The following is a 27,876-nucleotide window of genomic DNA, read 5'->3' as shown; positions in this document are numbered from 1 at the left end:
GAAAACAACCTAACCCGTTGAAAACAACAGTGGTGCAGGAGATTGAACCTGGGACTTTATTGCTTCAGACATAAGAGTCTCTTTGCATAACCATTATTCTATCTACCTCCACCTCTAGACAATTTAAATCCTGTTACCATGGGGGGGGGGGAGGATAGATCTTCCTAAGTACTTTGGCTAGCAGTTCCTCTCTCCTATACCATTCCCTCCCAACCCCATCACTGATTTGGGTAACAGCAATACTCTCAGGAGGACTGGCAGAGAAGAAATGATCCTGTACCAAGACAGCCCTGCTCCCCAGACCAGGCTCAGGAAGCAGTGTGCCCATTCCTTCCTCACAGGAGCACCAGGTGCCAGCCTGGCAACAGCTGTAGAGTCACCTGGGCTGGCGGCCGCAACACTGAATACTGTACACCATGAAAGCCAGGTCACTAGCTCCAAGGTTGGTACCAAAAAAGCTGTCAGAGCCTTCCTTGGAATTTAGGCTCCCTTTCAGGGAACTCTGAAGTGAAGCTGAAACCACTACTCGACATTTTGACAGTGCAACGGAGTCCATCCTTAAGGAGATCTGGCCTCCCTTCTTTCCTTCAAGAGGTTCTGGGTCTCTAAGCTGATCCAGGGCTGAGAACTGGTTCAAAGACTGAGAAATCAACATCTTTGACAAAATAAATAAACATAAGTAAACACAAAAGTAATTTTTCCCCAAAAATAATTCTTAAATAGGAAAGTAGGGATAAAAGTACAGGTATTCAAAGCCCTTCAGATTCTGCTTCCAATCTATGCTTTTTATATTTGAGGCTTCTTCTCCTGTCCACCCAGTTCTAGTCACACATGGGGATCACTTGCCACACTTTTCTCCTGAATTTCTTCCCTGCAGAAGTTAAGTTCTATTCCCCTCAGACCTGGGGTCAAGCGTTAACTTCTGTTATGAAGCATCAACAACCCTGAGGACCTAAAATGTCCCAAACTGCGCGAGGAGCTAAAGTCACAAAGACAATCTGACTCTTGCTGTCCAGGGTTACCCTAAAGATGTAGGATTTTAATCCTACAAGCCTCTGACTCTCAGACTCGCAAGCACAGTTGTGGAATACTGCTTTACACTAAGTCGTATCTCCTCTAACTACCGTCTCAGATCTCTAGATTCCCTAAATCACCAAAGTTAGGAATTTTTCCAACTTTTCAACCTTACTCTGCCCTGAGGTGAAATGAGTGCTAATGAGTTATCCTGCTGTAGAGAGAAATAAAGACACATTTTCAGCAAAACAGTTCAAGCTTGTTAAGAGGAAGAAAAAAAAAAGAGTCTAATTATTTAAATCTGGTTGCTTTATTTTACACTTGGAAATTAATAGCTTCACAATGTCTACTTCCCTCTGTTGACCAAGATTTTATGGTGAGACAATGAACATTTCATCACATCAACTGGACATAGTAAAACAACAACAACAACAACAACGGGTAATTTACAAACATCTTTAAACATTTTTATAAAATAGACACTCTGATACATATCTGAGGTTCATCTACCCTAAAAGTAGACAAACAAAAAAAACCTTAAGCAAATAGATTTAACACTGACAAGCCTACCAGAATAAGCCCGTTGGTAAGCTATAAACAACTTTCAATGTTGAATATAATTTGGGAGATAAGAAATTACTTGTTAAGATTATATTTAAAATGCATCTGTGAGTAAAACTTCTCTGGTTTAATAAATTTCAACAAAGTGAACAACTCCTTTGCAGCAATGGTAGTTCATGAAATTTTATTTTTAAACATGTGAACATTCTGACTAGTGGAACTGAATCCCAGAAATAATTTAAGGTGAAGAAAAACACAGGGGTAGGGAGAAAATACAAGCAGTGCTCTTCTATTCTTTCTAAAGTGGGTAGCAAAGCCACTACTAACATTAGAGAAGAATATCAGAGATGACAAGATGGGCTTAGTTTTAGTGTCTGTATTGTTACAAAGGTACAGATACAGAGTGGTCTTATACAGGAAACTTAAGAAAGTAACTGCTGTCTTCAATTAGATTTTAAATTTGTGGACTGTAAGTGTATATATATTCTGAGGCAGCCATTATAGGATCTACTAAAATTACTTATATTGCTATTTTTCTTTTTAATATATTGCATCTGCTCTGGGGTAGCTCTTTAGATTGTGTCAGTACAGGTCACCAAAACAATGCCACAATATAAGTGAGAAGAAAGTAGAAATGGAAAAAGGATGGGAGGATAAAGAATTGGGCAATAATAACAAACATGATTTTTAAAGTTTCAGAATTTTGGATAAATGCCACTGGGCTGTTGGAATTGGTCAGGAAACGAGTAGAATATCCTAATTGTCTCAGCTAAGTTTTTCACTAACTCGTGATTTGACCTGTTTACACAATTTGTCTGCTGAAGGGTAGTGGTGCTGGCTTGACAGCTTAATTTTTCTTAAGAACACTTTTGAGAGGTTAAGAACCTCTTACAAGTGAAGCAGAACAGAGAATTTGCTAGACTACAAATAGAGATTAGCGAAGGCATAATCTGCAAAGAGTTTAATCTTTATGTGAATAATCACCTTCTTTCTTGAGATGGGGAAAATATGAAATGTCACAATTCCCTCACACTTCAAATTTTCCTAAATCAATTCAAAGGAAAGAAATCTCAACTTTAAAACAACCTCCTTTCCTTCTCTTAGCCACATATATGATGTTACTTAGGACTCCCATGTCAGTGAGTAGTCAGGAGTTTTAAGATTATCTTTAACAGAAGAAATTAAGTTGATTTCCTTGGATTACAGGTGCCTCCTAGAGATTTAAGTGCTCAATTTTATCATAGCAAGAATCATTCTCAAAGCAAGTACCTCTGAGACACCAAAGTATTTAGTTTATTTGGAAAGAACGCTTACTTATGTTAGAAGTGACAAAAACCCAAGATTAAGCAAGGAAAAAATATCACAATTTTGTGAATTCTAACAGTTCCACATGGTACCACTGACTATGTAATGGCAAAAGCATTGCAGATGATGAATGGAATGCTCTCTAACCTATAAATTACATCAATGTGACCAAACAAATGACCTCATACTATGGAAGACTACAGAAACATGAGTACACAAAGCTGGTTTTCAGGACTAAGTTTTCAACCCTGAAAAATTAATTGACCCATCATCATTTTAGGAGTAAAGGGAAGTTAAGTATGGATTAGGAGGCTCTACATGTAGATAAAAAATATCTAATTAAAATATCTTAGACTATTTTAGATGTTTATTTGATACTGGAAATGTGGACAGCTATCAAAGTATTTTCTTCATCACAAAAATTTATATATTAAGAATTTACACAATCCAAGAAGGGGGAAAAAAATCTAGAAACATTTTCTTTTGCCTGAGCAAATAATTTAAAAAGGTTCTCCAAAATCTTGACTAGAGGTGTCATAGTCTGCAATAAAATGCTTGAGTTCTTCTACACACCGCTCACCTATTTCATGTAAATTCTGTCTCAATGCAAATTGTATAGACTTTTCTAAGGAAGGATCTTTTTCAATCAGCATTTTAACAACCATCCCGAAAGTTTCACAGTCTTGTCGATAAACCTAGAAAGGTGGGGGGAAAAAAACAATAGAAATACCACTGTTAGTTCAGAGTGAAAATAACTAGCTAAACATTGAGTTGATTTCACTGATTGAATTATGATGCTAACGTCTACAAGGAAGACAATAGTATAAATTCAACCTAGCTCAATACTAAGTTATCACTATTGCCAAAAGCACTTAAATCTCTAGCTCTGAGATATTCTGACAGTCTGAGTGAGTGGGAAAACACTGGTATGCCAGAACAGAACTGAATGAAGAGGACAAATGTGTCATTTTGTCAGCACCTAGTGGTTTACTGAAAGGACATAATATTAAGAGATGAGAACAAGCAACACAGACTAGTTAAGTAACACACACTGCTGGCTGTACTCACTTGTTCAATGAAAGAAAAGCATTTGATTCTTTGAAATACAGATGACAAATTCAAAACTATGTTTAGTATACAACAGTGATATAAGAAGATCAAAATTGTCTATTTGAAGGGGGAAAAAAGTCAGGTCAATGCAGTTTTTAATACAGGAAAATCAGAGCCATGATATATCTTTTTTTTAAAATTTATTTTATTTATTCCCTTTTGTTGCCCTTGTTTCATTGTTGTAGTTATTATTGTTGTTGTTCGTTGTTGAATAGGACAGAGAGAAATGGAGAGAGGAGGGGAAGACAGAGAGGAGGAGAGAAAGACAGACACCTGCAGACCTGCTTCACCGCCTGTGAAGTGACTCCCCTGCAGGTGGGGAGCCGGGGTTCGAACCGGGATCCTTATGCCGGTCCTTGTGCTTTGCGCCACCTGCACTTAACCCGCTGCGCAACAGCCCGACTCCCAGCCATGATATATCATGGCTTAGCAGAGGTAAATTCCCAACCAAACCAGTCAGCCCACATAATCACAACATTCTAACACCAACCACAGACCTCAGCAGTCCACTTTGGGGGTGGCCTAAATTTTCTAGGCTCCTTTTTAACAGATGTACTAGATGAGGGTAACGTGTTACACTCTGAATTAACCTGCAAATTCTTTCATGTAAACCTGCTGTTTTACCTAAACTGCAACTCTTCGTTTAGCCTATTCACAGAACATAAATGTGCTACAGACTTGGCTATCAAAAGCAAAGCCTTATTAAATGTGTTCAGACATTTACTTAAGCTGGAAACTAGCCACTCTGGAAACAAGCACCTACAATTTTTTTTTTAATTCTAAATCCTTTTCTGGATTATACATTGAAAGACAATTTTTTTGACGAGAATGACCCAAGGCCACTTAATTGTGTAAATTTTCTTTAAAAGTATGCTTAAGGGAGCTGGGCAGTAGTGCAGCAGGTTAAGTGCAGGCGGCACAAAGCAAGGACCAGTGTTACGGATCCTGGTTCCAGCCTCCCCCCGCACCTGCAGGGGAGTCGCTTCACAAGTGGTGAAGCAGGTCTGTAGATGTCTAGCTCTCTCTCCCCGTCTCCCCTCCCTCTCTCCATTTCTCTCTGCCCTATCTAACAATGACATCAACAACAACAGGAACTTTAACAATAAAACAAGGGCAACCGAAGTGAATAAATAAATATTTTTTGAAAAGTCTGCTTAAAACACTCTGAGCTTTGAGTTGAGCACTAGATATGAAATGGGTTTCTGTGAATGGAAAATGCTCACCTCCAACATTTTATAAATAAAGTTTGTGTCAGAAATCTATTTCCAAAAATCTGTTCTACAATAAGCTCAACCCTAAACAGGAAAGGTGTAGTTGTCTATAGGAGAGTCTTCCTGCTTATGGTCCTGAGTGGAAGTGCATTAATCTTCAGATTTGATAGCTACAGGCCACACAGGAAGATTGTGTTGTTACTTTTCCCCTGGCTGGACTTTACCAAAGTGGAAACAGGTTAAAGTATGAGTATGCCACACATAAACCTACAGAGTAGTGGTTAAATTTGCCAGCACAGTTCTGTCTTATATCTAAACTCTTTTTCAGCCATCAGGGTCCAGACACTATCATGATGCTAACCTGAGTTCCTTGGACAGACAATCCCACCAAAGTGTCCTGGAGACCCGCCTCACCAGATCCCTGCCCCACTAGGGAAAGAGAGAGGCAGGCTGGGAGTATGGATCGACCCGTCAACGCCCAGGTTCAGCAGGGAAGTAATTACAGAAACCAGACCTTCCACCTTATGCACCCCATAATGACCCTGGGTCCATACTCCCAGAGAAATAAATAGGAAAGCTATCAGGACAGGGGATTAGAAACTGAGTTCTGGTGGTGGGAATTATATGGAATTGTACCCCTCTTATCCTATGGTCTTGTCACTAGTTCCATTATTATAAATAAAATTTAAAAATTACATCTCTACTTTGAAAAAAATTTATATATCATTCCACTCTGCTTTTTTTTTTTTTTTTAACTTTTATATATTGATAGGACAGATAATTGAGACAAGAAGGGGGATAGGCAGGGAGAAAGAGAGAAACGTGCAGACCTGTTTCAACACTTGGGAAGCTTGCTTCCTCTAAGTGGGGAGTGGGGCTCAAACACAGGTCCTCAGTCATGGTGACGTGTGTACCTAACTGGGTACACACCACTCCCCAGCCCCCCCCCCCCTTTTTTAAAGATATTGGCAGAGAACAGACAGAATGAGTGACCATAGCACAGAGGCTTCCTTCAGTGCAGTGGGAGACGAACTTAAATGTGGTTGCGTACATGGCAAAGCAGCACACTCACTATCCAAGTGAGATATTTCTTTGGTCCCACTCTGCATACTTCTAAGATATGTTTTCCCCTTCTAGAAGAAAAGAATTCCTATCTAACATAAATAGCAAAGTCCTACTTTAAAATAGGAAAAGCAGTATATTAAATGTAGGGTAAAATTAATATTGAAAATATTTTTTTACTTCTATCTCTGAAGATATTTACATTGAAAAACATCTATAAATCCTGTCTTACATAGAAACACACATTTTCAAGATTTAGCTGCAGATATTTTTTAGACTATAGTTTTAGTAGCACAATATAACTGGCATACAACTTTAAATGCCTACTGATCTGTGAAGTACAAATAAAATTACTGACTTTTCAAATGATACTGAAGTTCTTTCCAACTACTTCTGCCAGTGTTTGCCAGGCTGGTTAGCTTTGCGGGTGGGAGACAGAGAGACGACCAGAGACTCATGGCTGAGTGGTACGCAGTTCAGTCTTTATTCATGTGGAACACAGCGCAATCTAAGCTATCTCTAATCACAATTCTGTCCATATATATATACACACACACACACACACACACACACTCTCCAAGTAGGGTGGAAAGGGGATGTGACGTAGAGAGGGCGGGGCGAAAAGAAAAAAGATTGGTGGAAATCAGGGTGTGACAAGGAGAAGGGGCGGAGCAAAAAGACATCATGAACCAGTGGGGATTAAACCAATGCCCTGCAGGCAGGGCGGTGCTTAGTTAACAGTGGTTATGTAAATAGAATACAGTGCTAAGCAGGGGGGATTAAACCAATGAAACAGAAGGGGTTTTAAAAGCAGAATTAGAAGCATACCAACAAGTGTTGGGTCATTTTACTTCAACTCCTGATGCTGGCATCACTGCATCAACAGGGTGCATTTCTCGCTCCCATTTAGACACAAAAGAAACATCAGATATTAAGTGCTAAATAAATTTCAGTAAATGAATATATGAACCTGTCTTCAAAGAGCTGCTCAGAAGACAGACTTTAGTTCCAGCCAAGGTACTGAGGCAAGAATCCAATCAAATGCAATGTCTGTGTTTTACTAAGGTAATTTTAGGTAAACAGGCATTGCTGAATGCCATTCAATTTCTATTTATTTTTAATTACTAGGGTAAAATGACAGTACTACAAATGAAACTTGTTGGAGTCATGAAGATCTAATGAACTTTTTAAAAAAATATATTTATTCCCTTTTGTTGACCTTGTTGTTGTAGTTATTATTGTTGTTATTGATGTCATCATTGTTGGGTAGGACAGAGAGAAATGGAGAGGAGGGGAAGACAGAGAGGAAAGACAGACACCTGCAGACCTGCTTCACTGCTTCAGCGACTCCCCTGCAGGTGGGGAATCTAATGAACTTTTCACAATACACCATTTTAACAAGTAGTATGTTAACTTAGATGTTTTTTATTAAGTGCTATTACTTTAAAAGTCTACCTAAATGGGGGCGTGGGCAGGTCAGTGGATACACCTGGTTGAGCACATGTGTTATCAAGTAGAAGGACCAGGGTTCCTACTCGCAGGGAGAAAGCTTCATAAGCTGTGAAGTGGAGCTGCAGGTATCTCTTTTTCTCTCCTTCTCTATCTCTCCTCCCCTCTCAATTTCTCTCTGTCCTATCAAATTAAGTAACAAATATATATAAAAGCTTTTAAAAAGATCTAAGTAGGCCACTGGTGGTACACCCAGTTGAGTACAAACACTGCCGTGTGTTCAAGCCCTAGGCCCACCAGCTGAAGGGAGGAAGCAGAATAACCAGGAATGCTATTTCAAATATCCAAATTAAAAAATATTTAAGATGGCACCATGCTCTGAAACTTCTGAACAAATGCAAAGAACAGAATAACACATGTAGCACAATAACTGCCCAAAGACGCACGAAGAGGTTTTTCTTTGTAGTTTTCCTCAAACAGTGCCAACAAAGGACACTAATAGTAGGGGGAAAAAAAAAAATCAGGGCAGAACAATGAGAGCCATAATTAGAAATCAGTGCAGTCTGAAGCTGTCAAAGCTCCTGGGAAAGGATTATAATTAAAGTTTTTCTAAAGAAGAATGTGGCTGTATATAAGCGTACATAGAGACGCACATACATACACAAGCTCCCTTGTCGGGTGAGAGAAGCTAATGAGAAAAGATTTATTTTAAAAGACAGTATCCCAAAGGAAGAAATAAGCACCACAATTCAACACACAGTGTAAATGTGGTTAGGGAGAAGTTGGCACAAGGAAGTATGTGTGGAGGGAAGGTACACTGCCATATTTGCTAAAAGGAGATTTTAAACTTTGTAAAATTTGAATCCACGTGATTATTTCAAAAGTACTCTGAAATAAAGTATTTCCTATTAATTTAACAAGGAGAACTATGGATGGATAAAAGTCAAAAGTCCTATTCAAAACATGGTATAACCATTTTGTTGCTTTGAAGATTTTTATCTCAACCAAACTGATTTTTTTCTTTTTCTTCTTCTCATTGTGATGAAGTTTAGCTGCCATGTGGCTGCCCAGTTAAGAACAACTATTCCCAGCAGTTTTTATTTAGCTTGATCATGTGAAATAAGGCTTACTGGCACTACAGAAGTGTAAATAATGACTGTTAGCTTTAATGCATTCAAAAAATTTCTACCCCCCCTTTTTTTTTTGCTCTTTTTTTTTCCTCCCAACTTTCCTTGGCTGAAAAAGTAATCTCAATGTAGCCTTGGAAGCCATATATTCAGTATTACAGAACTGCCATAGCCTTTCAACCAAAAAGATCTTAAAATGACATCTGTACAAAACTCAAGTCCTACAAGCTTTAATGGAGTCAATATCATCACAGCTAAAAACAGATCACACTACAGTGTCATCACCGCCATTTCAATCAGTACCCACCCTCTTTGCTTTTTACCCTTTACTTGTAATATGAAGGAATCGCTAAGTGAAAGGAGAAGTCATTTTTCATTCTTGGCTTTGTTTTTTATCATCCGGTTTATCAATATGATTCTGTGCCTGCACAACTCCACTATTCCCAGCAGACATGCAATCTTTTCTTTTACAGGGTAAGAGATAGAGAAGAAGGAAGAAACCTGCAACCCCGCTCTACTGCTTGTGAAGCTTCCCTCCTGCAATGAGGACTGAGGCTTGAAACCAGGTCCTCACACATGGTGATGTGTGCACTCTACTGGGTGAGCCACCACTTGGCCCTCCCTACTTGGTGACTACAAACAGTAATTACAATTTCAATCCATTAGCAAAGAACATATAAAAGTTACCAAAGGAAAGCATACTGCTTTTCAGAGGAACTTATAAATTACTTGATCAAAGTTTGGTCCTTAATTTCTCTTTAACTTTCAAAGGTTTATTCAATGAAATAAACAGCACAGTACTTCTCTAGTCATAATGCAGTGAGTGCTTTGAGCTGGGGATCGAACTTGATGCCTCAGGTTTGCAAAGCATGTGAATCTCTAAGTGGGCCTACAGTCTTATTTCCTAAAGTAGGATTCTAGCTAATCCATAAAAGTCATGTAAGCACACAAGCTATATTTTTCAACTACCTAAGAATACAAAACACAGTAGGAGCAGCCATTATGAATACGGACAATGATTTAAGCAGCTTAAATATACATTTCCATTTAATTATAACATTACTATCACTATTACTAATGTAACGGCAATGCTGACTAGTAAATATTCCATTAGAGAACAGAGCAAAAGCGGGAGTCGGGCAGTAGTGCAGGTGGTGCAAAGCACAGGGACCGGCGTCAGGATCCCGGTTTGAGCCCCCAGCTTCCCACTTGCAGGGGAGTAGCTTCATTAGCTGTGAAGCAAGTCTGCAGGTAGAGTCTATCTTTCTCTCCCCTTCTGTCTTCCCCTCCTGTCCCCATTTCTTTCTGTCCTAGTCAACAACAACATCAATAACAACAATAACTACAACAATAAAACAAGGGCAGCAAAAGGGAATATTTAAAAAAAGAGAGCAGAGCAAAAGCTATGCTCAGAAAAGTTAATGTTTATGCATTGGTGAGGTTGTCTGCCTAGGGAAATAGACGATGGTGTTATATTTAAATACAAGTCCTTGATTAAATATGGCTTTAAGTGGTTGGCATCACAGCTGTTTTATAGTTTAATGGGTGCCCCTTGTTGATGCTGAGGTAGAAAATGATGGAAGATGTCTTTAAAAATGTATTATTTCCTCTTAGGAATACTTCTGAGAAAAGCTGTGAAGACTCTGCCCAAAGATTTACCCTAACAGAATCTCTGGGGGTTGGGAGTATAATGGTTATGCAGAGACTGTTATGCCTGAGACGCCAAAATCCCAGGTTCAATCTTGCATACCACAACCCAGAGCTGAGTAGTGCTTTGGTATGGGGTGGGGGGAGGAAAGAAGGAAGTTGTGAATGGGGTTGAAGAGATAGCATAATGCCAAAGATCTTCATGCCGAGACTATGAAGTTCAGGGTTCAACCACTAGTACCACCATAAGCCAGAGTTGAGCAGTGCTCTGGTGTCTGTGTCTCTCCCCGCGTGTGTGTGCTTGTGTGTGTGTGTGTTGCGCTCATTAAAATAAATTTTAAAAGAAGGAAAGGAAAGGGAAGGGAAAGGGAAAGGGGTTAAATGACTTTCCCAAAGATGTATTGTAAGGATTTGAACTGGGATCCTTTTTTTTTTTTTTTTAAACCACTCTAGAGTTCCAACACTACTTATTCTAATGACTAAAACAATGCAACAGTATTACGGCAAAAAGTAATGACCATTTCTAGTCAATTCTCTTCTTCTCTCCTCACTTTGTCTCCTTAAATGAAAGAATGGAAAATCAGACTGGGGAGACGGCACCTCACATGCACTGGGGCTCACTCCCCAACACAAACACCCCAATAATGTTAAATAATTCACTCATTTAATACAGGCTTATCAAGCATGTAAGATTACCAGGTGTTGATGCTAGGAACGATGTCAAGTGACCAGGTTAAGATGCAATCTTTGATTTAAAGTAACACTGGGACTATTCAAAGGTCACATCTAGGTTGATGACTCCTTCCATCTCATCTTTTTTATATCAATCACTGTCTTAAATAAAGCCCCTGCTCTAATGAAGTTTCCAGAAAGGTGAGAGGAGACACACATGCTATGTGGTTTTTAAAATTACAAGAAGTGGCACCCCTGGCTAAACGCACACACTATTAAAATTACAAGAAAAAGTTAAGTCAGTGTAAATAGAAGGCAAGTAGTTTTCTATAGGGTAGCCACATTCATATTTAACATACATCTTTATTTATTTGTTTGTTTATTTATTTATTTTAAAAAGGAGACATTAACAAAACCATAGGATAGGAGGGGTACAACAATTCCCACCACCAGATCTCTATATCTCATCCCCTTCCCTGATAGCTTTCCCATTCTTTATCCCTCTGGGAGTATGGACCCAACGTCACTGTGGGTTGCAGGTGGAAGGTCTGGCTTCTGTAATTGCTTCCCCTTAACATACATCTTAAGTTAATGATTTATACTCTCATTTAACTGATAACTGGAAAGGTACCAATCTGTCTTCACATCAGCACACAATTTTCTCAGTCTCCATATTCCTAACTGCTGGCCACTTCCATATTAAAACTGATGTCTTGGGAGTCAGGCTGTAGCACAGCAGGTGAAGCGCACGTGGTGCAAAGTGCAAGGACCGGCATATGGTTTAATCCCGGTTTGAGCCCCCGGTTCCCCACCTGCAGGGGAGTTGCTTCACAAGCAATGAAGCAGGTCCGCAGGTGTCTGTCTTTCTCTCCTCCTGTGTCTTCCCCTCCTCTCTCCATTTTTCTCTCTCTTATCCAACAACAATAACTAAAAAAAAATTAAAATTAAAAATTAAAAAATAATAATAATTAAAAAAATAGTAATAAAAAAATAAAACCGTTGTCTTACAGGGCAAATCACCTACTAAGGTTTTGCCATAGGGGTAACATTAATGCAAGCTACACAATCACATCTGGGACTTAATTGAGATCTTCTGACCAACTAAGGAAAATAGACTTTATAACTGATGTGGAATTGTACAAAATGATGATAAAAGATATAACTTCACAGTTAATTTCCAACAGTCTTTTAGAGATGTTTAATAATATAAGGGCATTTACTCAAAGGCCCTGGAGAATAATAAACATCAAAACAAAAACCTGCGTAACAATTCATATTTTATAAGCATTTTCACATTTTATTGATTTATTCTTCATTAAATAGTAACAGTTGCAGTTGGGGTAATGTCTCAACTGGCAGAGCTTTGCACTTAGAGGGTCCCAGTCTCACCTCTGGCACACGGACTGGAGCTGTGCTCTGGCTTCTCTCCATCTCTCTATATATCTCTCCCTCCCTGCTAGTCTCCCTCCCATCAGTCTTTCCCTCCTTCTCTCCCTGTCTCATGTAAAATTCAGTCATATGTATAAATACGTTTTTAATGAGAACTGCTTAAGATATAGGTAATATTACCTTGCTGAAAAACACTTTTTACTATGTAGAAGAAAACATATAAGGATGATCAGAGGGAAAACAATGGCTTCTTTAGAAAATTTAGGTAAAGTAAAGCAAATAGACTTTTTTTTTTTCTGCTTTGAAATTGTTATCTACAATACATTAAGATAGAACTAGAAAAGTTTGTAACTTATTCCTTACACACCTATTTAATAGGAGGTACATAGCATAATGGTTAGGCAAAGAGACTCTCATGCCTGAGATTCTAAAGTCCCAGGTTCAATCCTCCACTCTACCACAAGCCAGAGCTGAGCAGTGCTCTAGTAAAAAATAATGCCATAATCTATTTAATATGTTAGAAACAAGAGCCAAATTTCTTAGAACGGTATCAATAACAATTGGATTTTAAAATCTATTCTCACAGCAGGGTGGCAGAAACGCACCTGGTAGAGCACACACATTAGTGTTCAAGGACCTCGGTTCAAGCCCTTATGCCCACTTGCAATTGTTAAAGAAATGTTTATATTTTAAAAGTCCTTAATTTCTGGGAGCCTGGCAATGGCACACCTGGTTGAACACACATATTAACATGCACAAGGACCAGGGTTTGAGCCCCTGCCTCCCACCTGCAGAGGAGAGACATCTTGAGCAATGAAGCAGGTCTGTAGGTGTCTCTCCTTCTCTCTCCCCTACCCTCTCAATTTCTCTCTGTGCTATCAAATAAAATAGAAAGAAAAAAATAAAATTTTAATATAAATAAAAATTAAAAATTAACAAAATTAAAAATAATAAAGATTTAAAACACTGATTATTTTATTTCAAAGTCACAAGTGGAAAAAAGACAAAATAAATGCAATAAATATTTATCCTACTATGTGCAATATGAGACATAGTTATGTACTATTGAACAGAAGATTGGTTTCTCACCTGTTCAATCTCTTTGGTTTTTGATGCTATTGCTTTAGAGCGGCTGGTTAACTGAATGTCTTCAAATAATTCTATGCCATCTGCTGCATTTGATTCGGGTTCTTCTGGTTGGTCGATGAACAATGGCGCTGTGGATCCGGCCTTTAAAATGAATAAAAAATATTTAATTGCTTTTTTAAAGAATATTAGCAGTTTATATTACTGTGTATGTGCACTATCTAACAGATCAGATCAATAAAAAGTGCTTAACTTAACCTGCTTCAAGAACACATTTTCAATTTATGTGTGATCAGCATACGTGAGGAGGATTATGGCTAAAATCCAGAAAAGTTTGTCCTTAAGCAGTCTATTTAAGAAGCACTAAGAAGGAAAGTTCAACCAGAATATGGACACACATATTATAAAAAAAGTGTTAATGGGTTCAACTTTCAGAAATTAAAAATACTTTGTCTGGGAGTCTGGCAGTAGTGCAGCAGGTTAAGCACACATGGCACAAAGTACAAGGACCAGCATAAGAATCCCAGTTTGAGCCCCCAGCTCCCCACCTGCAGGGGAGTTGCTTCACAAGCGGTGAAGCAAGTCTGCAGGTGTCTTTCTCTCCCCCCCCCCGTCTTCCCCTCCTGTCTCCATTTCTCTCTGTCCTATCCAACAACAATAACAGCAATAACAATAATAACTACAACAATGATAAACAACAAAGGTAACAAAAGGGAAAAAATAGCCTCCAAGAGCAGTGGATAGTGCAGACACTTAGTCCCAGCAATAACGCTGGAGGATAAAAGCAAAAAAAAAAACCAAAAAAACAAACAAACAAAAAAAACCACCTTTGTCCCAAGGCTGGGAGCTAGCTCAGGCAGTAGAGCACATAATTTATCATGCACAAAGACTCAGCTTTAGGTTGCCCAAAACACATGGGAACACATGTACAACACCAGGGGAAGCACTGAGTACTGTGGTATCTCTCCTCTCTGTTTATCTTTCTTGCTGAAATAGAAAGAGGGAAAATAAAGGAGGGAGGGAGTGAATAGGAGGGAAAGGGAGAGAAGGCGAGGAACAAAAGTATAACATATAATATATATGTATATATATTATAGATAATATTTACATTAACAGAAAAAATGAAATCTTGCAGGTGCAAAGCCCCAGCAGCGAAAGAACAAAACAACAATAACAACAGAAACTAAAAGACTTTGATCCCCAGTGGGGAAACAACTACAGAATCCAGACCTTCCACCTCCTGCACCCCATAATGACCCTGGGTCCATACTCCCAAAGGGAAAGAATAGGAAAGCTATCAGGGGAGGCATGGGAGTGGTGGTGGGAACTGTGTGGAATTGTACCCCTCTTATCCTATGGTCTTGTCAATATCTCCATTTTATAAAAATAAGTAAGTTTGATTCCTTGATCAAACTCGTAAAGGAAGCATGTAAATGTAAAGGAAGCAATGCTGACAACTCCAAAGTTATCACACTTTCATTTTGGAGCAACCATTAGTGAATTTTTAAAAAGTAGTGAATGTGCCTGGCAGAATGGCTCCTATAAAGAAAGCAAGAAGGGCCACTGCTACCAGTGAGGTAGTGACCTGTGAATACTCCACCATTATTCATTGGGCTTCAAGAAATGTGCAACTAAGACATTCAAAGAGATCTGAAAACTTGCTATGAAGAAAATGAATACTCGAAATGTACACAGAGACACCTGATTCAACACAGCTGTCCGGGCCAAAGGGAAAAGGAATGTCCCTATCATATCAAAGTGTGCTTGTCCAGAAACATAATGAGAATGAAAATTCACCAAATAAGCTCTATACACTAGTTACCTATATGTCTGTCACCATTTTCAAAAACTCCAGTCAATATGGATGAAAACTAAATACCAGCAAATGCAATTACAAAAACCACACAAAATGAAATTACTATCTGTAGTCCTGATAATCACAAAATCACTTGTGCTTCAAAAGCCCATAGTTAATTACTGTACTTTTTAAAAATACATTTGGTGAAAAAAAACTAAATGAGATAGGCAGTAGCACAGCGGATTAAGCGCATGTGGCACAACGTCCAAGGACCATCATAAGGATCCGGTTCGAGCCCCAGGGTCCCCACCTGCAGGGAAGTTGCTTCACAAGCGGTGAAGCAGGTCTGCAGGTGTCTATCTTTCTCTCCCCCTCTTCTCATCATTTCTCTCTGTCCTAACAACAACGGCATCAATAATAACTACAACAATAAAACAAGGGCAACAAAGGGGGATGAATAAATAAATATTTTTAAAAAGAAAAATAAAACTAAACGAATATGAGAAAACTATTTAACTGCACTCATTTAGTTAAAAATCTACTGTGTGGTTCAGTGCACATTACCACACACAAGGAACCAGGTTCAATTCCCTGGTTTCTTTTTTTTTTTTAAAGATTTTTTTATTTATAAAAAGGAAACACTGACTAAACCATAGGATAAGAGGGCTACAACTTCACACAATTTCCACCACCAAACTCCGTATCCCATCCCCTCCCCTGATAGCTTTCTTATTCTTTAACCCTCTGGGAGTATGGACCCAAGGTCATTGTGGGATGCAGAAGGTAGAAGGTCTGGCTTCTGTAATTGCTTCCCTTCTAAACATGGGTGTTGACAGGTCAAGCAAGCCATATTTCCAGCCTGTCTCTCTCTTTCCCTGGTGGGGCAGGGCTTTGGGGAATCAAAGCTCCAGGACACATTGGTGGGGCTGTCTGTCCAGGGAAGTCTGGTTGGCATCATGCTAACATCTGGAACCTGGTGTCTGAGAGTTAACATACAAAGCCAAACAAATTGTTGACCAATCATGGACCTAAAGGCTGGAATAGTGCAGATGAAGAGTTGGGGGGGGGGGTCCCTCCATTTTGTAGATAGCTAGTAGGCATATTTTAGTTATATTTCAAAGGGCCTGTGGTTATATTAGTTTTTTCCTTTTTCCCCTGAGCCTGAAATCTGATATGCCAGTGGATCCAAGTTATTGTCTGGGGAGATGATGTCATGGTTGGAAAAAGGACCAGAAAGCTGGATAAGGGAAGAGAGTAGCTCCCTAATATGGGAAAGGGGTATAAATATTGTTGACTGTAAACCCCATAGATTTGATCTGATCTGGGGCCCATATTCAGCTTAGGAGCCTATGTGACCTCTGCATCCCTGTAGATCTGAGCTCACATTCTGTGGTCATGAGTAGGAACTTTCCAGGCTGCCCCAATATCGACCCATCTTCCTCAGGTGTAGCATAGAGTATGTTGTCTAGCCTCCCTTCAGAGGACAGAACATTCTCTACTGCAGTGTTTCCTTTTCATATATAAAAATTTTTTAAAAAAGAAAAGCTTTACAAGCAGTGAAGTTGCACTGCAGTGAACACACATTCTCCATCTCCCCCCTTCCTCCAATCCCCTTTTTGCTCTCAATTTCTCTATTCAAATAAGATTTTTTTGTTACAATTCTGAAGAATATGTAAGTTTAATTCTGCCCACTGAAACATCTCTATTTTCCAATGAGTGATGTTACACATCAAAAAAAATTTCAATTCAAATATTTTAACAGAAATATTTCACAAAGTATATTCTGTGGAGCCAACAATACTTTCATTTTTGATACTCAAGATTCACCAAAAGGCACAAATAGTTCAAATGATGCCTAATTCAGTTGTTGGATATTTATGAGAAAACTTGCTGGGTATAATATGCAATATAAATATAATCAAGGATGCGGGCAGAGACAGTACAGTGGTTAAGCAAAGACTTCATGCCTGAGGCTCTGAAATTCAAGGTTCAACCCCCACACCACCATAAGCCAGCTGATCAATCAGTGTTGTTTCCAAAAAAAAAAAAAAACTAAAAAAAGGCATATAAGTAATGCATGTTTGCCTACACTGTACAGTTAGTGTTCTTATACTGCTAAGCTACTTGAGTCACACATATTATATAACTGAATTCATCATCATTCATATTCAGACCAGCAGTATGTGTGATGAGTATTAATAATCTGTGAGAATAAGTCCTCAAATATATTTAGAATACTAGAGTAAAACCAAATACTTTCTACCCATGATTTAAAATTCAAACAGAATTGTTAGCTGTGAAACATGAAGGAGAAGTGACAGTCTCACCTCGTACTCAGAAATTTCAGGAAGGTTACCATCATCGGCTTTTTCAAGTTTTTCAGTAGCCCATTTGCTCGCAGCCTCAGCAAGCTCCTTTTCAGTCAGCCTGCTGGATTTATCTAGCACCTAGTCAAAACAAAGAAATACAAAAAAGAAAAGTTTTGTTATAATCCTGAAGAATGTGACAACCTCACATACATCAAGAAGCACCTTCACTAAAACATAGTCATGTGGGCCTTCACATTTACCTAGAGAAGTTTTCATTCAATCAGCGGTTGTCAAAAATATTCAACATAAATTCTTTCAAATGTTTTATTCACTTTTAAACTTACTAAACAGAGAAGAAACCAAGAAGGAGACCATCGAGGGGAGAAAGGGTGGGGGAGATAATGGTTATGCAAAAAGACTTTCATGCCTGAAGTTCCAAGGTTGCAGGTTCAATTCCCCATATTACCTTAAACCAGAACTGAGCAGTGCTCTGGTAAAAGAAAGAAGAAAGGAAAGGAAAAGGAAAAGGAAAAGGAAATGAAAGGAAATGAAGAAAGAAAGGGAGAGGTGGAGGGAGGGAGGGAAGGAGGGAGGGAGAAAGGAAGGCAGGCAGGAAGGCAGGCAGGCAGGAAGGAAGGAAGGAAGGCAGGCAGGAAGGCAGGCAGGCAGGCAGGCAGGCAGGCTGGCTGGCTGGCTAAGGGGATACAAGCATTGGACTCTCATTGAACTCTCAAGTATGAGGTCCTGAGTTTAATCCCCAGTAGCACATGTACCAGAGTGATGATGTCTGGTTCTTTCTCCTCCTATCTTTCTCATTAATAAATAAAATTTTTAGAGAGAGAGGAGGAAGAGAAAGAGGAAGAGACAGCTGTTGCTGAGGAATTATTCTGATGCAGTCTCCGTCCCCAGGTTTTACTACACCGCGCGAAACCCTAGCATTGCCCCCTTCAACCAATCCTGGCCCTACACGTCACCTCTGGTTGTCGCCCAATAAAAAGCCCCCTCACCCCCCCCCTCTGGGCTCTCAGCTCTCCCTCTCTGAGGTCTCGCTCCCTGCTCTCCCCCGTGGTCGGCCATTGCTGGCTGGCTCCACGTGGTCTGAACCAAACCCCCCCCCCCCATCCTATAATAAAGATTTGTGTACCCCTTTGCTCTGGACATCTGCTCTCTTCTCCGCGGTGCAGCCCGACACCAGACCACCACAACAACAGACAGCACTACACTACTTCATGACTTATGAAGCTTTTCCCCTGCAGGTGGAGATGAGGGACTCGAACTGAGGTCCTTGCACATTGTAACAGGTAAACTCAACCAGATGCGCAATTACTCTGCTCAACATAAATCCTAATGAGCACACCCCCTCCCCCCAACTTGTTCCCCCCGGACATAAGCTTCTGCTGACTGTTGGGTCTGTTCATCGGTCATTTTTAGTTTCTTCAAATATATTAGATGACTCATTTAAGAGCTTTCTTGATAGTGGGGTTCTATATTGCTATAAACTCTCTTCATGCAGCTCTAGTTGAGTCTCAGAATCTGATAGATAATCTCTTTTTGTTTTTCTCCAGGTAATCTTTTACTTTTCATCTCTTCATTAACCAAAAGTATGTTAAGTAATACATTTTAAAGTTTAGTTTTAAAGTTAAGGGGGCAAGGAGCTAGTTCAATCATACAGAAAAGAATTTGCATGTGTGAGTTACCAGGTTCAATCCCAGACTTCACATATGCCTGAACTAAATAGTGCTCTGGTCTTTCTGTCTCTGTCTCATAAAAGTTAAGTGAATCTAAGTAAACAGTATTTTTTTAGTCATTTGAGGATACAGTGATGGTATGTATCATCATACTTTTGTTTTTCAAAGTCTGCAAAAACTTTAAATTGCTTAGCATAAAAGCTTAAAAGTATCACCAATTAACAGATGCTTTAAGTTTTTTTTTTTTTTTGCCTCCAGGGTTATTGCTGGGTCTCAGTGCCTGCACCATGAATCCACTGCTCCTGGAGGCCATTTTTCCCCCTTTTGTTGCCCTTGTTGTGGTTATTATTGTTGATGTCGTTCGTTGTTGGATAGGACAGAGAGAAATGGAGAGAGGAGGGGAAGACAGAGAGGGGGAGAGAAAGACAGACACCTGCAGACCTGCTTCACTGCTTGTGAAGTGACTCCCCTGCAGGTGGGGAGCCAGGGACTAGAACCAGGATCCATCTGCTGGTCTTTGTGCTTTGCATCATGTGTGCTTAACCCGCTGCACTACCGCCTGACCCCCAAATTCTTTAAATTTTTTAAGGTTTTCTTTATGGGGGAATGGAAAGGGAGTGAGCGAGAAAGAGGATACATGCTGCACTAATGCCTGGCCCCTTTTCTTTTTTTAAAAATATTTATTTATTTTCCCTTTTGTTTCCCTTGTTTTACTGTTGTAGTTATTATTGTTGTCTTCATTACTGGATATGACAGAGAAATAGAGAGAGGAGGGGAAGACAGAGAGGGTGGAGAGAAAAATAGACACCTGCAGACCTGCTTCACTGCTTGTGAAGCAACTCCCCTGCAGGTGGAGAGCCGGGGGCTTGAACTGGGATCTTTATGTCAGTCTTGTGCTTTGGGCCATGTGCGCTTAACCTGCTGCGCTACCGCTGGACTACCATTCTTTGTTTCTTTTTAACAAAGCATTTGAAATGCTGTTAGGTACATGAAATATTTATATTTTAAATATTAACCACTGGGGCTGGGGGTGGCACACCTGGTTCAGTGCTCATGTTACAATGCTCAAGGACCCAGACTCAAGAACCCAGTCCCCACCTACCAGGGGAAAGCTTTGCGAGTGGTGAAGCAGTGTTGCAGGTGTCTGTCTCCCTCCCTAACTCTCCTTTCCTCTTGATTTCTGGATGTCTCTATCCAATAATTTTTTTAAAAAAGAATTAAAAATTAAACAATAAATATTAACCACTTATGAGTTATGTTTGTAAATATTTTCTCCCACTCTGTAGGTTACCCTTTAATTTTATTGATGATTTCTTTTGCTGTACAAAGTATTCTAAATTTGCTGTCATCTAACTTATTTTTTAAAAGTGATTTAATATTGGCTTACAAAATTACAAGATAACAGGGGTGCATTCCACACTATTCCTAGCACCAGAGTTCTGTGTCCCCATTCCCTCCACTGGAAATTGCAGTGGTTCTCCCAAATCACAGATATGGGTTATTATCATTTCTATAACTGTGTGACTCACTGCCTGCCTATCTATCTTTTTGCCCATTCCCACCCCCACCCCCGTGGTCCTGCATTTGCCTTCTCTTCCTTTCTAAGTCACACCTACCCCTACCTAGTTCCAAATGTCTTTCCTTTTTCTCTTTCTCTCTGGCCCTGATGGAATTTGGATTTCAGAGCCCTCTAGTCATCTTCCCCTAACATTTCTCCCCATCTGGGAGTATGAACAAAAAGTTCTTTTTGGGGTGCAGAAGGTGGGAGTTCTGACTTCTATAACTGCTGGACACAGGCATTAACAGGTTAATCCTTCCCCAGGCCTGTTTCTGTCTTTCCCTAGTGGGATAGGGCTCTGGAGAAGTGAGGTTCCTGGACACACTGGTGAGGTCATCTGCCCAGGGAGTTCAGGATAGAATCATAGTAGCCACCTGTCTTTTTCTGCTGCCTTTTCCTTTGAAGTCAAATTCAAAGCATCATTGCCAAAGCCAAAGTCAAGTCAAAACAAAGTTAAGTTTACTACCTAAGACTTCACTGGTTTTAAGTCTTACATTCAAGTATTAAATCCACTTTGAGTTGATTTTCTATTTTAGTGCAAAGTAGGGACCCTATTTCAGTCCTTTGCTTATAGTTACCATTTTTTCTTTTTTCTTTTTGAATTAAAATTTTTTTTATTATTATTATCTTTATTGGATAGAGACAGTCAAAAATCGAGAGGGATGGGAGGGATAGAGATGGTGAGAGAGAAAAAGACACTTGCAGCACTGCTTCACTACTTATGAAGGTTTCCCCCTGCAGGTGGGGACTAGGGGGCTCAAACTTGGGTCCTTGCATGTTGTAACATGTGCGCTCAACCATGTGCGCCACTACCTGGCCCCTAGTTACCATTTTCCTAATAGCATTTCTTAGAGAAACTATCCTTTCTCTCTTTTTTCCCATTTCTCATTGTATTTACTTCGCTTCTTTATGGAAGATTAACCATCTATGCCATACTCTTTGGATTACCATGCCTAAAAACAGGAAATGTAGCTTTGTCTTTAAAACAGCTTTGGTTCCAAACAAACTGTAGTTTTGTTTTGTTTTTTTTTCTATTGGAAAGACATTAGAATTTTGGTAGCGATTACACAGAATCTGTAAATTACTTTGGTTTATAGGGACATGTTAATAATATAAACTCTTAGTTCATGAGCACATAATATCCTTTTGCATCCTTAAATTTATTTCATCTGTGTTTTCAGTGTACAGCTACTTCACATTAAATTTATTCCCAGTGTTTTATTCATTTTGATGCCATTATAAATTGAAGTCTTTAATTTCTCAGATAGTTTTGTTACTGGTATATAGAACATTTCACTGAGTTTTCTGTTAATAGTAGGATTTTGGCAGTCTCCAGAGCTTTCTACATAAAATATGTAATCTATAAATAAAAATAGTTTTATTTCTTCCTTTCCAATATATATGACTTGAATTTCTTTGTCTTACCTAGGTAAGACAAAGTTCTAGTTCTAAGCCAGTCTAGAACTTCCAGTCTAGAATATTATGGGAACAAGTGAATGAGAAAAAGGAAACAGAACAATGTTAGTTATATTTAGTGCCGTGGATGAATCCTCAGACCTCACAAATGCAAGTCCTGTGCTCTTTCTTACCCAAGGGGCCATATCCTTGACTGTACAATTCAAGTTCTTTAATGCAGCAAGTCACCCCCATAGACATAGAAGTAAAGAATAAAAGCATCTAAACAGTCCATTTCATTTACATTTTACTTCCTCTTTAAATTATCAATTCACACTAACAAAATTTGGCCTGGGATGTGGTACTGTGATAAATCACATGACACACATGACTTGTAACCATGTATGGCTCAATGATGCTCTGGTTCTCTATCTTTCTCGTTAATAAATAAATCTTTGTGGTCCAGGAGGTGGCGCAGTGGATAAAGCGCTTGACTCTCAAGTGCGAGGTCCTGAGTTCAAGCCCCGGCAGCACATGTACCAGAGTGATATCTGGTTCTTTCTCTCTCTCTCCTATCTTTCTCATCAATCAATAAATTAAAATATATATATATATATATTTAAAAAATTTGTATTAACCTAATGATTTTATTAAAAAAATAAATCTCTATAAGATAAGATACAATATAGCAAACCTTTGATGAAGAAACTGCTGAAGAACTTGAGGGTGAAGTGTCTCTTGATGTTTTCAGAGACTGAACCGGTCTCTCTTTACCTACATAAGAAAATAAAAAATGCAGTTTCTACCTCATTTGTTTTCAATTAAAGTAGCTTTACAACTGAACTTAAAAGGAGAGCCACAAACTTATTTTAGTACAAAAATATTCATTACATTATTAAACCAAACTTGCCAATATCTAAACCCACTTATATAGCTCTCAGGGCCTGGACCCCATAGAAAAGGCGAACAAACAGCATACAACACCAAAGGGCACCATTCATATGGCATGATCTTGGTTATATCAATGCTAGCAAGCAAATATGAGAAATGAAATGGGCGGAGGGTAGATGCATAATGGTTACGCAAATAGACTCTCATGCCTGAGGCTCCAAAGTCCCAGGTTCAATCCCCTGCACCACCATAAGCCAGAGCTGAGCAGTGCTGTTATAAAAATATAAAAAAAGAAAAAATTAAAAAGGAAATGAGGCCGGAAGGTGGTACACCTGTTTGCATACACATTGCAATGCTCAAGGATCCAGATCATAAACCCCAAATGACCACTAGCAACTCGGGGGGTGGGGGGAATGTTGGGTCACAAATGCTTTCATCTCCAAGTTCCTGGAAGTTATCTCTTAAAACATCACAATAAAAATTCAAGGGGTGGGCTGGCAAAGTAGCTCACTTATATAGTGCACTGCTTTGTTATATTCATGACTCAGGTTCGAGACCAGGCCCCTAAAAAATTTTCAACACTGTGGTCACTTTCTCTGACTTATCTGTCTCTAAATAAGGGAAACAAAACAGTACAACTGAAGTTAGTTATAATCTAGATAACACCAAAAAGAATGCCGAAATATTTGCTCAATGATTAAAATAAATCTATAGGATATTTGGTTACTGATGATAAAACCATCAGTAAGCCAGTGCTTTTACAGAGCTTTAAAGCAAAAAGCAGAGTTAAATTATACCACTTTATGTCAGTTCAGCAACAACAAAAATAGATTTATGTGGCTGCTACTACAATTTCACTCTGCACTCCCTGGGCAGATGACCTCACCAGAACCACTAGGGAAAGATAAAAACAGGCTGAGGTAGGGCTCTAACTGCCAATGCCCATGCTCAGTGGAGAAGCAGTTAGAGAAGCCAGACCTTCCACTTTATACACCCCATAAAGATTTTTGGTCCAGGGGCCAGGTGGTGGTGCACCTGGTTGAACACACTTGTTACAGTGTACAAGGAGCCAGGTTCAAACCCCCAGTCCCCACCTGCAGGGGGAAAGCTTCACAAGTGGTGAAGCAGGACTGCAGGTATCTCTCTGTCTGTCTCCCTCTCTATAACTCCCTTCCCTCTCAATTTATAACTGTGTCTATCCAGTAAATAAATAAAGATTAAAAAAAATTTTTTTTTAAGAATTTTGGTCCATACTCCCAGAGGGGAGGAGAAATGATAAGGGAAGATAGGGGAAGATGACTAGAGGGCTCTGAACTTCAATTCCAACAGGACAGAGAGAGAGAGAGAGAGAGATAAAAAAAGAATCTAACTGGGAAAGCTGATAAATTAAGACAACTATTACCTTCACATTAATAAGAGATTTAGCAATAAATTTTTAAAATAGATTTATATAATTATACTAATATATAAGAATATATTTTAACATGTATTATTATGCACAAAGAAATTCACTTTAAATGTATGTTAACTTGGAGCTATTACTAATAGAAAAACATTTCACTAACATCTCTACGTGTGTAAAATATAACTTAAACTCTTTACTCTCCATCACGAAGATGGCTGACAAAGTTAAGGAGAAGAGGCGAGAGTAGCACCAAGTTTGGTATGCCACAGACAATGGTCAAGACAGAGCAATGATGGGAAGACTACAAAAGCAGTCATGAACAAAAGCAGAGATAAAGCAAGCTTCTAATGGAGACAAAGTCCAATTCAATCAGAAAATCTCATAAGCTTTCTTTCCCTGCTGTGATCTAAACTGTTAAGAAAGGGCCTGAGGGATTTCCCTCACTTCAGCAGTAGCACTAACCACTCTGCAATCTGTTGCAGGCCCCCTAAACCTTTCACCAGGCAATTCCAACACTACTCCTCCCTCCCTAGTTATGTGAACTAATAGGAAGACATTTTTGATTGTCAAAAGTGGGAGGGTGCTGGTGGCACAGGGTAAGTGAAGGTTCCTGACCGCTGCAAATCCCCAAACTGCACAGGACAGCCCCCCACAACAAGGAGTTAAGAGTCTCAAATGTCAATAGTGTTAAGGTTGAGAACTGTTCAAGATGCAATATCCCAACTTTAAATCTTAGTCTTCAAAAACATACAATTTGCAACCCAGAAGATAGCACAGTGGATAAGGTGTTGGACACTCAAGTGCAAGGTCTCAAGTTCAATCTCAGGCATCACATGTGCCATAATGAGACTCTGGTTCCCAATTAAAAAAAAAAAAGTAATACAGAATTCAGGGGTTAAAGGAAATAACAATGTGAATTATGCAAGAGATTTTCATGAGTGAGGCATTGCAAGTCCCAGGTTCAGTCCCCGGTACCATCGTTAAGACAGAGCTGAACAGTGCCATGTTTAAAAATATATATATCAAAGAATTCTAACATCTTTTAAATTCTGGGACTATTAGAACACTTAAAAAAAGGGGGGGAGAAATTTTCATAATAAGTAATTTAAAAAATTTTTGCTGACTTTGAAAGTCAAAAGTAAAATGACACCATCATTATATTCCCAAATGACTATGAAAATAATTTTTAGGTAGCCCCTACAGTACTCAACAGCACATGGGAAATTCTGCATCATATTTTGACAGTGTTAGTTCATCCCATCAAACCAAAAGCTCCTCCTAAGGAAACAAATATCACAGCTAATTTATTTTCAATACCAGGGGCCAACTTGGCTCAAATCCTTTAGAGTAAGTGAAATACTACTTTTCTGTCCCTAAAATGTAACAGCATCCCTATCCTATTCAGAGAAGCAATTCCTTGAAAGAAGACCAAGAGCTGGAACAACCAGCATAGTGCACTATGCTGATCAAAGACATGATGCAGGCACACAGCAGCTAGACATAGAAAGCAACTTCCATAAGCAGATGTTTGTCTCTAGCATCTGCTTTACAAATAAGACATCAGTACTTCCAGGTATGTGGAGAATGGTGCTCAAGTGCAGCCTTAGAGTGTTTCTCGATTTTAGCTGCTTATGTGCTAGTTGCAACAGATTTCAACCTCAGTGTACAGAAGCAAAGAAACACTGAAGGGCTGGACAAGTGGCCTCTCATACATCCATATATATTCACATATTTCTGTTGCCTAAAGAGAGACCCGACAAGAAGCGATAGATAAAAGGAAATGGATGCTAGAGATGGCAACAGAAAGAGCACAGACATGGTAAGGACCCCCCCCCCCCCATACAACTGTATCAGGGTCCATCTGGCAATGATATTATTTCTACACATCTCACCTTCTGAGTTAGATGGTAAATGATTAGTACAGACAACCAACCCACACAACTCCTCGAACACTTCAATGTGGGTACAGCTGCTGTGCTACTCTGGTTCTGACATGAACTGAAGGAGCATGTTTCCCATTTCTAGAACTTCTATCAGTCTAAGCTCCCCACCCTTCAGAATCCCAGATCAAAATCTAGCTCAAAACTCACCTCGTTCTGGCTTTCCTTCTTTCTGCCGTTTGTAGGAGGCACCAACACCCGTGGATTCTAGGGAAAGGTGGCAAGGGGGAATTAACACCAGTACGTCTGTGCCCAAGAGGAAGAACAGAACCCAGAAGCTGAAGTGATGAGAGCAAGAACTTCTGAGCATTCACTGGTGACCCTAAATGCTTTCCTATCCTGCCCTTGAGTTGGGTGTACTGATCCACACCACTGGAGAGTAAGAAGCAGCACAGTAGAAGGTTACCAGTCAAAATAGGAAGCTAATTGAGCTCAGCAACCATGGAGTGCAAAGATGAGGCCAACCAAGAATAGTATATGCAAGAAGGAAAGAACCACGACCACAAGCAGCGGCACTCATCACTGTAGAGTGCCACCTCAACATGCTTCAGCTCAGACTGTGTCCAGAGACTTCACGTGTGGAATGACAACCCTTCAGCTTCATTACTCGGGTGAGACCTTTCCTTTCATAGTATACTCTAATTCCATACCAGGTGGTTCACTTTCTAACAAAGTCCCAAAACCTAGATATACACTAGTTTCGGTGAGAGAGAGCATATGTTCACACGTATCCATAAACTACTGCAAAATATATACCTGAAAGCAGTAGTACACTAGAGTTTGCAGTGAGTACCTCCCTAACACTTCCTCTCCACTATTCCAACCTTTGGGTCCATGATTGTTCAACAATTTGTTTGGCTTTGTACGTTAACTCTCTTTTCAGTCACCAGGTTCCAGATGCCATCAGAATGTCAGCCAGGCTTCCCTAGACTGAAGACCCCACCAGTGTGTCCTGGAGCTCCGCTTCCCCAGAGACCCACCCTACTAGGGAAAGAGAGAGGCAGACTGGGAGTATGGACCGACCAGTCAACGCCCATGTTCAGCGGGGAAGCAATTACAGAAGCCAGACCTTCCACCTTCTGCAACCCACAATGACCCTGGGTCCATGCTCCCAGAGGGATAGAGAATGGGAAAGCTATCAGGGGAGGGGATGGGATATATGGGTGGTGGGAATTGTGTGGAGTTGTACCCCTCCTACCCTATGGCTTTGTTAATTTATCCTTTCTTAAATAAAAAATAAATAATAATAATAATAAAAT

The 27,876-nt window shown here is 39.5% G+C and overlaps 1 protein-coding gene across 8 annotated transcripts in view; it reads right to left on the bottom strand.

Annotated features, from left to right (window-relative positions):
• Positions 1-1,305: 1,305 nt before the first annotated feature.
• Positions 1,306-27,876, bottom strand: part of PPHLN1 (periphilin 1) — a 64,643-nt gene continuing 38,072 nt past the window's right edge. For 6 of the 8 annotated variants that reach the window (XM_060191569.1, XM_060191573.1, XM_060191567.1 and 3 more), the window contains 5 exons: positions 26,768-26,824; positions 23,076-23,155; positions 17,759-17,878; positions 13,637-13,777; positions 1,306-3,575 (listed from right to left, as the gene is read on the bottom strand). In XM_060191569.1, the coding sequence (XP_060047552.1) occupies positions 3,381-3,575; positions 13,637-13,777; positions 17,759-17,878; positions 23,076-23,155; positions 26,768-26,824 (593 nt within the window). In that variant the 3' untranslated portion in view covers positions 1,306-3,380. The remainder of the gene's footprint in view (positions 3,576-13,636; positions 13,778-17,758; positions 17,879-23,075; positions 23,156-26,767; positions 26,825-27,876) is intronic. The other 2 variants (XM_060191568.1, XM_060191572.1) reach the window with 1 other exon arrangement.

This window comes from Erinaceus europaeus, chromosome 5, assembly GCF_950295315.1.
Source record: "Erinaceus europaeus chromosome 5, mEriEur2.1, whole genome shotgun sequence".
Taxonomy (NCBI): Eukaryota; Metazoa; Chordata; class Mammalia; order Eulipotyphla; family Erinaceidae; genus Erinaceus; species Erinaceus europaeus.
The sequence above is the reverse complement of the archived record's forward strand: the minus strand, read 5'-3'. Positions and strand labels throughout refer to the sequence as shown.